Source organism: Camponotus vicinus, unplaced genomic scaffold (assembly GCF_025532165.1).
Source record: "Camponotus vicinus isolate PSW18456_S1 unplaced genomic scaffold, iyCamVici1.0 SCAF_11, whole genome shotgun sequence".
NCBI lineage: Eukaryota > Metazoa > Arthropoda > Insecta > Hymenoptera > Formicidae > Camponotus > Camponotus vicinus.
The window spans coordinates 162,108-174,689 of NW_028141947.1; the positions used below are offsets into that span (position 1 = coordinate 162,108).

A 12,582-nucleotide genomic window follows, 5' to 3' on the forward strand; every position below is an offset into this window, starting at 1 on the left:
TTCTCCGCCAGAGTTTCGCCGTTCCATTATTTATTCCGAGATAGTTTGCACATAACCGAAAGTGGTTTGCGCGTACGCGCGTTTGGAATGTCGTAACTCTAAATATTGATATTCGGTGTTATTAGCGCACAACGACAGATTGTATTGTTCGCGGTCGCTTACAACGATAATCGCGGCGTAACACGCGGGTATTTAAAACACATGGAGGAAGTGGGGAAGGTACATGTTTCCCACTCGTATCACAATTTTGGCAAATGGCAAACCGCAGTCGCTATCTTCTGCGCATTTCATTTTCTGTAATTATAACATTTACTTACAGTGCAAAGAAATATCGTACAATTTTTACGCTTTTCGTCTCCAAAGCATACGTAAAAAATTTTCGTCGAACGCAAACAATATTATGATCCAGTGCTAAAAAAAATATATAAACCTTATCTCTTTAAAGCTCTTAATTACAGATAGCTCTGTTCGAGGACTAGAGATGCAGAGATTGGTCCGGGTATATTCGTGCAAGGGAGATATTCCGTAGGGAGAGAGTTAATATCTAACGCGATGTAGGTATTACGTATTAAAGGTCTCTCGTGAGATATATAGCTACTCGATAATTTAATAGCAGCCCGCTTGTTATCAAGCGCCACTTATTGCTTAGTACACTCGGAAGAGATCTCAATAATAACTGCGTTATTACCATAGTCGAAGGACATAAATACCAGTACGTAAGATGGTCTATCGGGAGCCAATAATTTGCGCCAACTTGTACGCTGCGAACAAAATCACGAAGGGCTTACATTTTATTTTTCGCGTTACCGAAGAAATCTGAAAATGTGATTTTCATTGATGCCATTCGAATTTAATTGTCAATAATTTGTGCAAATTGAAAATTAATTATTTACTTCCCACAGCGAAGATATTGGAATTTTCAAAGAGGAAGAATGTGCCTTTTTTATCTCTTTTTCTAAATTGTACAACATTTCTTAATATAATTCAAAGCAGACAAGCATGTACATAGCCGTGCATGTATTATAAACTTGTGTAAAGTGGAATACTAGTCATAGTTAAAGTTGTATAAAATCGCGCTGGGGAATATCTCTGTATGCTCTCCACTCTGGGAACATCAAAAGCGAATTCTCACATGAAGCTTGAAACAAGGGGAGATCACGTGTTTCCGTTCTTGACTGCAGCCCTGCTCACCTGCCTGCCCGCCTCTACAAGTATCGTCAAGCCAGGGACGGATATACCGAGTTTCACAGTATCGTGGAGATATTGTGGTCCGAATATCACGAAAACAAACTTTTTTGCTGGCTTTTTACAGAGTAGCTCCTTATTATATATATAACAAATATATTTATTTAATTCGGGCACAAATTCATTCATAATAAAAGATTTAATTGTTTTGATTAAAAATCCAATGATAGATTATTTGTCAGTGAGCGCAAAATATCGAGTGCTTTACCTTTTTTATTTTATCGGTACAAAATAACTCTAACAAACGCGTCCTAAAGTAAAAGTATGCGTAAGCGAATTTATGTGCATTTCGGATAAATTCACTTTAATTTCGTCTATATAGCAATTTAAAGCTCTATTGGCTTTAATCTAGCTGTAGTTTTCAAGCTGTAATTGAATAGCACATCCATGACAAGTTTATATAACAAGCTTCACACATTTCGTAAAAGTTTACATAACAAGACTTATATTATTCCGTCGCAAAACTGCGCTTGTTCTAACAAATTATTCCCCATTCTCTCGCATTTACAACATAGAACATCGATAAATCCATTGTAGGACAAAAAGAAATTCTATCGACGTGTCAAGCGCGCGGAGAGTCTGCAGAGATTTTGCGCGAAATGTAAAAAATTTCGTTGGAATTTGAATCGCGCGAAATGTATGGCATTCATCTAATAAAATCCCCGCGTGTGTGTAATTCGAGTTACATAATCTCAAAGGCGTATTTCGCACGCGATTACGCGAATAATTGTTCGGGCCTTGAATTGTTCGCCCCGATCTTTCGTTAAATGCGAGCGGTTAAACGCGCGTCGTAATTTAACGTTGAAACTTGATTTCCGCCGCGGCCACTGCAATAATTATCGCTGCAAAAATAAATTGCATCTCTATCGAGCGTGGAGATTGATATTTGTGTCCTTTTCGCGCGCGACCTTAAGAGTTGCGACGTTTAATTATCGGCTTTGTCGCGTTGACACCGACGAGTCAACCCGAAAGAGCGACGAATTCCCGATACTCGCTGTCGTTTGTTGCGCGAAACTTTATCGTCGTGCGATTCCGAATGTCGATATTGTAAATATAATGTAATCCGCGACATTTTCGATATGCTGCTATTGCGTTCGATCGTCGCATTTTGCCGCATATTCGCGCGGATTTGAATCATCTGGCACTAACGTAATAATAACGTTGCACGACTATGCAGCGGCATATTATTAAAAAACACGAGTGAATAGCGGTCTCTATTGAATAAGCGGCGAGTCGGTGAGAAAATATGATGATACGATAAAAATGAAGACATGAATGGAGAAATTAATTGAGAAAGCAAGAGTGACCTTTCGCAGGCGTCACGATTTGTATATAGAGATATGCGACGCTGATACGCTCATTATTAGACGGCTCGCATTCCTCCCGCGAGTTGTTTCGTCAGGATACTTTCACTCGTGTATCTCGCGGACCGCGAATTTTTCGGCGCAATTACTGCAAATTGGTAGCGTCGTCGTAAATGCATTCCATGGAAAGCGACACTCTCTCGGGGCACGATTAAAAATTTCCGCATTATTTCATATGAAATAAGAAAAAAAAAAACAGAGCTTTTAACGTTAAAAAAGTGCTGCGCACACGCACGCGTTTCATGTGAAAAGACAACTTTTTCTGACATATTTCGTCTTATGACTTTTCGTCGTAAGACGGGTCTTAAATTTTTAGTTTGCGAAACTTGAAGAATTCGAGAAAACTTTTTAATCAAATCGTTTTCTCGGGAAAATTCTCTCTTTTTTTAAATAAAAGTTTGAATAGACGGCATCGCATTTTAACAACTTTTTTTTTTAATACATAAAGAATTTTTTATTATTTTCGACATCGAGCACTTGATAGATATTATGAGTATAATATTGCGATAGCTCTTGTGACTTAATTTAGCTTTCAGTTAACACACACGGATAAAAGCCCCAACACACGCGAGATAATTATCGCTATCATTAATTTACTTTATATAGCCGATCACCGTCATTATAAATGCCGTAATATTGTCATCCCTTTGATTCCGCTCAATATTTCGCTAAAATGTTTTATGCGCACAAAAGTACGACGCAGCAATTTGCGTTATTGTCATTTTCGCAAATAGAACCAGGTAGAACCTCTCTTCCCTCAACCGAGATTATCGACCTCTCGACGGTAGGAATGCACTTAGTTCGAATTAAAGGAATTCATGAGTTTTGGAAAGTTTTTCTTCGAAACCTATTGTTAGTTCGAGACTCCGATCGGACCCTCCCTTCTCTCTCTCTCTCTCGCAGTGTCTGTTTTCTTGAAAATGCATCCTCCTACTAGCTATTTGGACAGTCTTCCCTTTAAAAGCGATTCTTCTCGAAGGCCTTCCTCGACAGGCCTATTCCTATTATACATGTGGTTTCGCATCGGCTGATTCGCTCACGTTTTCCGTTTTATAGACTCCACGTGGAACGAATGCACGCGGCGCGATCCGCACTCACGTTAACGATCGATTTATACTATTGGAAAGTACAATTCGCGGCGATTTCTTCGCGGAGAGAGAGAGAGAGAAAGAAAAAGAATGCGACCTTTTTTCCAGCGAAATCCGGCCGGACGTCGCAGAAATTAGGTCCCTCGCGTTCTTTGCCTTTTCATCGAGATATTTAATTCCCGCTGTAAATACGTTAAGAAACGTGACAGGCGGAAGATGCAAAAACAAGATCGCTTCCTTAACTCAGCCATCAAGATTGAATTTTCTTTTCCTGTGGACTTTGAAGCTTATAAAATTGTTCGCAAGAAATACGAGAAGAGAAGAGTGCACGATTAAAATTTAATTTTTATATACAAAAAGTACACTTTTTTATTACTAATTTAATGAAAAGTATTTTTTTTTAATTAATAATCTCTCACACATATTTACTGTAATATTTATATATGATTTATTTATTTATACATTGTAATAAATTTATTTATATGAAATTATGAAATAGAAATGGAAATTCGTTAAATAGAGAAGAGTCTGGTGCATTTCTTTAGATGATCGTAAGAATTTGAACATCTCGTTAAACGTGTTTGGAAGGAATGCGACCGAAAACGCCGTGGCATCATTTACACTCGAGTATTGTACACGTATATTGAATCGCGGTACCCTCGTATTTCCTATCGCCTTTGTTCGTGATCTCCATTGTCTCCTTCTTTATCGTTCGTCCTATGAACCTTGCACGAGTATTTGCGTATGGGCCAACGAGTGCAATGGCGTTCCTGTGTTGAATGCTCCGAAGGCACCTGGTGTAACCAGATCTACGAAAAGGTCTATTGGTCTCCTGTATGGATGTGTGTATAAATACACGATGTGGACGGTCTTTGTCGCGTAAATCCAATTTATCCTTCGCACTCTGTAATATATTACGAGATAGAAGCGCGCGTGCGTGGGAGTAGAAATTGAAAAAATGCAAATTTGTCGCTGATTTCGGCGTAAAAAATCCTTGTTGGACCAGCATGTCACTTTAATGCTCAAATCACTGTGAAGCAATGCAGAATATTGGGTACATGAATATTTATTTAAAATAACGGAGAAGATGTCGTATATATATTATACATTTCATATACATGCGCTTTACGATTTGATTCATATATTTATCGAAAAAACATGCGCACTGACATTTCGTTCGGTTTACGTCAACAACGATTGCAAGTGTATAAATAAAAAAAAATGTTAAATTCCTGGCTTTTATTATTATGTTGATTTGAAATAAATATACTCCTAATCGGTAAAAATTTATACTTGAAGCAATCTAAATTTAGAATTTTAACAGATTGCATTACAATAGTTATTTGTAAATTTTGTCATCGACTGATAATACAATGCAAACAATTTGATAAAATTTATATACGGTTTATTATACCATTCAAGCTTGCATATAATGAATTTTCATGAACCACATTGTATGTACCACGTTAATAATATTGCTGTATAAGAGGCTATTTTGCATTATTGATTGGCATTTGCATTCAGATATGATGATTTAGCGAATGTTACATGTAACGTGATTATACTTTTATATCGCGGCAGATTTATTATTCAATTTGCTAATTATAAATATAGATCTGTATCGTTGAAAAAAATTGGGATATTTACTCGCGTGGATATTTATTGCGGGATTTTTATGCGGCAATGTAAGATATTTTTGTCCGGGTAACTTTACAACGAAAAAGAACCTTCTCGGCACGATAAAGCGACGACTGACATCAGGTAATACATATATTTTAGGTTTATCGTATCTCGAAAGTTTCTTTCCGGTCCGCATATTCCAGTGACTTTTCGCGTACGATCGAACGACCGGGAGGAGATTCGTTTGAAACATCATATAACATGCGCTATCGAGAATCATATGATATATAGAACTGAATTTATTTTCACGTGAGCGGCGTTCACGTTCTATGAAATCTAAAAATATGAAAGGTGAGAATATTTCAGGTATTGCGAGATAGGTGGCAAATATTTATTACACATGTTTTTTACTTACATGATTTGCAAATTTTTGGCTTGTGAGACTGTTGAAATTAATTACACGTAGTTCAATTGTATTACTCTTTTTTTTTCTCACTGATGAAGGAGAGAATTATGTTGGCATTAATTTATATTAACATTAATAGTACTATTAGAATTAGATGTTATTATTTTTATCATATTATTTTCGATAAAACACCAGTTGAGCATTTATTCAAATCGAGTTATCATTGTATATTAATTTATCTTTTTCTACAATATTATCTTTTATTAATGATACATTGTCGTAAGTACTGTATGATCAAGATTATAAGTCTATTTACATATCAAAGCTGTTTATCCATAAATAATTCCAACATACTAATAGTTGACAAATAGCCCGTGTTCGCAACAGCTGGCATTTATCACAAGTTTCATGTAAGAAATATATGCTAATAGCCGCTAGTTATCTGTCGTTTAATCTTTCTTCGCCCAATAATACAGTTACTCGCCCATTTATCGGTTCATTGAATACTTATGTTTGTTTCGCGAATATATAAAAATCAATTTTTTATATGTATGAGATGCTGCATTATTATAATTAATTTGTCGATATATATTAGTGATAATTGAGAAAGTTTTGTTTTAAATGATATATAAATTTTTACTAGGAATTTATTATTTTTATTTATTATGAAGCACAAACAATTTACTTGGTATAATATTGAAACGCTATCTCTTATTGGTTGATCGCTAATTATTTAGTAGTGTAGGTTTGAACTTGATGCGCATTAATATTATCGAGAAATTTATAGAAAATGCAGTTAATAATTATATTAAAGAATCTTTTCTCTTATTTTAGGTCCCGAAGGCGTAGCGGTAGTGGCGTGACGGACATACACTCTCAGCAACAGCAACAGCTGCAAGAGAACAACAACAGCAGCTCGCGCGACGCTAAGAAGCCGCAGGAGGGACTGGGGCCCGATGAGATGTGGGCCCCTGGCGCCCTGGGCCATCATCGGGAGCTACCTGTTGATGTGCCCGACACCCTCTTACAGAAGGCCTATCCCAACAAGGTAAAGAATCGCTCTTCCGATTATAGGAACGGGCTACAGCATCGTCCCCGTAGCGCTAGCGACCTCGACCTATCCCTAAACCTTAAAAACGAGACCCTTAAGACGCGCACCACACCCGCGGACGGACGCATTAGACTCGTATTGAACGACGACGTCGACGCCGCTTCACGGACGATCAACGTTCGCAACGGTCTTCAGCCTATGCCCATGCTGAAGATCGAGCTAAACATCGAGGACGAGGAGGAGAAAAAGGTAAAAGTCGCCAAGAAAGATTCGGCAAATATTGACAAGTATCACGACAGCCCGATTGCGACTGATTCGCCCGATCTGATGAGCGACTTGAAAGCTTTCGGGGAGTACGAGAACACCGACGAGGACGCGAGCGGGCAGAAGGAGTCCGGCGTCGACGTCGAGGACGATTATCCGTTCGCCAAGGAGGATTACCCCACCATGTTAAAGACGTGCAGCGACGATTCCGCGAGCCCGAGGAGCTCATCGGGCAGATCGGACAGCACTGCGCCTCTGGACACCAGCTTGAGGTGCGAACAAAGACACGGTAAAAATCAAGATATACATAAGGACGTACAACATACGTCGTATGACGTACGAAGGATAGATCTCGGCTCCCCGTGCAGATCGATGATGCCCGACATCAAGATAGCTCCGCTCTTCGGTCGCGCTCGGGACACGACATCCTTTGACAATCCAGCTTATGGGCTGACGGATCTGCAGGACCTTCAGAGCCTACTGCGATCCGACGAGGCCTCGGATATGACCAGACTGATAGACGATCAATGTTCTATCCCGAGGATTCCGAAGGAACAGGACAAGACGCCGCCTGTCCGCGCGGAGGACCAACAAATAGAACCTTCCCGAGCGACGATGGAGCACTCGGCAAACAAGTCTGGCGCGAAGAATACGAAGCGCCGCGCGAATGTCGACGAACGTGCCAAGCTAAAGGCAAAATCGCGTAGCCTCGACATCGAGGAACTGATCCGAGCCAGCTCGACCGATGATCTGCTTGGCATCGAGAGCCATCTCTCCTCTTTGTCCTCCTCATCGGCTCGACCCAAGAAGAAGCATAGACATCAGCAGATCTCCAGCGGCTACTCCACGCTGAGAAGCGAAGCATCGGGCGAACTTGAGCGTAGTATGGATCGCAGCTTCCTCGTGGTCTCGGACAGCAAATCCTACCGCGAGGTAGCCGTCGACTGTCCGCCGGATTTCGTGCCGGTTACCAAGCGTCATCCGGTATACCCACCGCCTAATAAGACCACCACGCCCGGCAACAGCAAGCACAACACTCTCGAGCCGAAACGCGATCGCGAGAGCGAGGGGGGCGCGTGCACCCCCGTGACAACGACGATGACGACAACAATCACGACGACCGCACTCGTAGCCTCCCCCCGTCTACCCCCGAACGACAATAGCCGTTACACGACGCTGTCTAGCGGCGACGTTGGTAGCGCTAGGGAGACTATGGTCGCGTGCAACGCGACGATAGATCGTAAGCACGACGCCAAGAAGGTAAGGTCCACAGTCAAGAGCTTGATAGTCGACGGCTTGCATTCTATCATACACAACGAGCACCGCAGATCGCTTCTCTGCGCTTCTCCTAGCACGCATCAGTTTAACGCACCGACGCAGCTTCGCTCTAACGAACCTGTTCTGCAATCGTTCAACATGAATTTGGGAGACTTTTCGGGAGAATTTTCAGTTACTGCCTGTAACTTCGTCTCGAAGAAGCTTTTCTACGAGAATCCCTGCTTCGACGTGTCCCATGACGAGGATATTTACTACGAGACTTTTCCGCGTCGAAAATTATTGGGGAAAGTCAAACATCCATCCTCTTTGTTCTTTCCTCGAAACAAATTTTCTAGAGATTGGCGAAATTCCTTCTACGCCGAAGGCGAAAATGGTGAGCCGATCTTGTCTTCTTTTTCGAAAACGATCGCTGATCCTACGCGCTTGGCTAATCTATCCTTGTCCGACGACAAAGTCGTGAATTCATCGGAATGTCTTCTTGCGGATTTTAAAAATGAAATCCAAGAGATTACTTCTTCCGATCGGTCGGAAAATATTACCACGCGTGAACAGAATCCCTCGTTTCTCAAAGTCGCCGACACTCCGATTCAGCTGTCCTTCGTTCAAGAGACGAATCAGAATTCTCGGAATTCCTTGCACGAGCTATCCTCCGCGAACCATCACGTCGTGCGTCATCTATTCGATGGCGTTTCCGACAATTTTCAACATTCGCAAAACGAGGAGCTGCACAATCGCTGTGTTTCACCGAACGCGCAGAATCAGAAAAATTCAAGTTTGTCCGTCGAGTACAAATGCTTCAAAGAGTTGATGAATGTCCCGACTGACAAAGGTGTGGAATTTCGCGTTTGTCAGAGAAGCATGTCGGATATTTCGGATTTAACAGCTGTTCGGATTCGCTTCTTGCTCTCCCTCCGCGATCCTATCCCGAACCCGAAAATTTTGCGGCAAACCATAGGGCAGAACGGAAGGGACCAACCGATGATGACTTTACGCGATTCTAATGGATGTACAAAGCAGAATTCGCCGAGATCGTCAAACGAGCGCACTTTGAAGAATTATACGCGCGAATCGACGCACGTCGACCAGGTAATGGATTTTGCGACTCGATTTTGACAACTTTTGTCTGTCGAAATAATTCGAACAGCGTTCTTGTATTTTCGAAATTTCAGTTAATCGCGAAGTAGTCTTGATAGATTGCTGATTTTCACTTTTTAAAGTATCTTAAGTCGGATTGTTCTTTAGCATCAATGTGCATTACTATTGTAAAAACAGAAAAAAGTACAAAGACGCTGTTTGAAAAAAATGCTAAAACGAAGAGCATGCATAAAAGAATGTGGGACATCTAACAGAGGTCGTCGACGGCATGGTAAAGTAGTAAACTCACACACACACAAGGTATAGAAAACATTTATGAAATAAAATGTCTATGAATTTTCAAAGATATGTCGGAAATACTTTAAATTTTATTACACTCGAACTACAACGCTTCAAAATAGCGAGTGAAAGAATGAGTCAAGGATGCGAAATGACTCAGACTTGCCATCTTTAATGTGACACAATTTCAATTTCGATATAAAAGTTCAGCATTGCATACTACAAATAAATACACGCGTTATCATCTTCGATACAATCGTCTCTTGAGAGAGTCGGCATTTTATTTTTGTCTGATATTTTTGCTCCCGACATGCCTTCTTCCAGCGCATGCATGCATTTCTCTCTTTCACTCTCTTGCTTTTCTGATGCTTCAGCTTCTCTGCCTCTCTCTTTCCTCTTTTCCTGCGCATATGCATACGCTAGATCGACTGAAATTTCATATATTTGAAAGTGCAAAAGGAGAATGAAACACACACGTGTGAGAGAAGAGATGATAAAGTTGGCAAAGTAAATTGTACGGCGCCAGACACGTGGGACTATTAATACGAATTGTGTTTTGGAATGGATTTTTAGGCCGGTCTCAACGGGGTCAAGCCTGCCATCCCGCCTCGCGATCAGAAAAGAGCGCCCGCCAGACCGCCGAAGGATAATCTACGTCTATCTACGCAAAACAATAATGTCGAAACGAGCGATAATGCCAACGCAACCGAGCCGACGCAGCAGCAGCTTCATTCTATCAGGAAATATCAGGTAAGGGACACGAGAGATTATCGTATTATGTCGAGTCACATCAGCATGCACAATTAGATGACTCGAGAAGCGCGGACATGTCAAATTTTGGTGGGAGGGACGTAACGCAAGTAAGTATTGCGTAAAAAATAAGAAAATAATTAATTACGACTATAGAGAAGCATGCTATTTCCAATGCTTGTGAATTATTATTATTATTATTATTATTATTATTATTATTATTAGAGTTAGAGACATATTTGTTGGAGAAACAAATTTGATAATCGATAGAGAAAAAAAGATTACGTAAATTATGAATTATTAATAATTACCTGTCGTAAAAACAATCTCACAAAAGAAAAAAAAAGATTTTATGCGAAATGTAACATTTGTATGGATTGACTGAAGAAGAGTCGAGTGCATAACATCTAGCTGTTGGTCTAACTCGTAAAATGGCAGGCCATCCTTTAATGTTCGTGTCGACGGGTGTTATTTTTACGATTTTCGCCCTTGCGATCGGATTAAGTCATTAAATAGGTGATTCGGCAGGAAAAAATACAGAGCGACTTCTCTTTCTCTCTCTCTCTTTTTCTTTGAAAAGCCGCAGCCGCTTGTGAGTAGCATGCAAAGCATTTCGCGATCGATCGCATTGCGTAACGATGCGATAAATGACGGATCGTTATTTAAGAGGACGTACAACTCACCTAACAACGCTGCTATCTCTGTACGTGTGAACACTTGTACGGGAAATTGCGAGCTCTTGACAATAGTTATTATCGGAGCACGACTGGACGAGTAGCCGCGTCGCAATTTTCAAATTTCCTGCAGCAGGGGTTTGTCGTCCCGACAAAGTTTGATTGATGAATGAGTCGCGATCTTGCATGAGTGGAAATCAATTAGGCGTATCGAGACATGCGTTAATAGCATTCGAAATTATTGCGCGAATATCGATTAATGGAGAAAAAATGTTAATCTGTTGCTGCAACATACACACGTAGCAGAAAGCGAACTGTCTGCGCATATTCTCAAGTATAAGAAACAAAAGCAAAGACACTTGATTCTGAAGTAAAAGATCTCTCTGTAATTACGTATCATTTTGAGTATTTTTTCGCCTTAAAATTTCCTTAGTAAATTGTTAAAAATGGAGAAACGAGAAGCCACAGTGGACAAAAAATCGTGGGTAAGACCTAGAGATGCTTGTGGATCGAAGTGCCGCGCACTTGAAATTCATCACAATCTCGGGATATCTGTAAGTGTGAGAGATGCCAGAACCCTTTTATACGTGACTGCGGTGTCGTCGTGCGGAGCCGCGTGAGTATGTTTATCTTATGGAATCCTCACACCACGCTCTCGCTCTCTTACCTGCCTTAAGTCAAGAGTGCGGGTCTGGAATGTAAAGAACCCCCACAATAGTCTAAGATTACATGCCTGAAGTGTAGCGTTACCAAGTTTCGATAGGTTGTAGACTGTAGGGTGACTCGCAGACCTGACTCTTTTCTTCTGCTGCTGTTGCTGCTGCTGATGCTACATTCAACTCTGTTCGTTTTTTTTTTATTCGATACACTTCCCTGACCTCACTTTCTTGATCTGCCTCAAGCGGATACCCTTTCCAGACCTTCGATTTGACTCGCTCTGCTCTAATATCTCGAGATATGCCGCAGCAGGTGTTTCGAACTAAAAAACGCATTCCTTTTTATTTTCCTGTTTTTTTTCTGTCTTTGTTTTTATGATACTTATTAGCGAGACATTTTCTCTCGATGTATATTTTTATATATTTTCTTTAAATTAATGTTTGAATACGTCTATACGAGTCTATTTATATCATTTAATAAATGAAATTTTCGTAGACTAATTCTTATCAAGATGAAATCACGTTTCACGGAGAAGAATGTAGAGATTGTGAAAGAGCTTATGTAGACGATTTCTAAAACCGTTAACTTTTCCTGAAATTATTTTTATCGTCTACACCGACGTGTATACACATTTTTTAACGTGCTTTACGTTGACCATCAGTGTTGTCTAATCGCGTCGCGAGAGAAGACGCTCAGGTTCCGCGGGAAACCTTACGTCGCCGTAAACAAGGCTTCGCTAAGATATTTCCATCCTTACATATGTAACATACATTACGTATACATGACGTAGTGTCGCATGATAAACAGAAAC

At 40.5% G+C, this 12,582-nt stretch overlaps 1 protein-coding gene across 11 annotated transcripts in view; it reads left to right on the forward strand.

Annotated features, from left to right (window-relative positions):
* Nucleotides 1-12,582, forward strand: part of LOC145962312 (uncharacterized) — a 67,086-nt gene that overhangs the window by 45,905 nt on the left and 8,599 nt on the right. For 9 of the 11 annotated variants that reach the window (XM_083083293.1, XM_083083291.1, XM_083083294.1 and 6 more), the window contains 2 exons: nucleotides 6,558-9,402; nucleotides 10,264-10,440. In XM_083083293.1, the coding sequence (XP_082939419.1) occupies nucleotides 6,558-9,402; nucleotides 10,264-10,440 (3,022 nt within the window). The remainder of the gene's footprint in view (nucleotides 1-6,557; nucleotides 9,403-10,263; nucleotides 10,441-12,582) is intronic. The other 2 variants (XM_083083301.1, XM_083083302.1) reach the window with 1 other exon arrangement.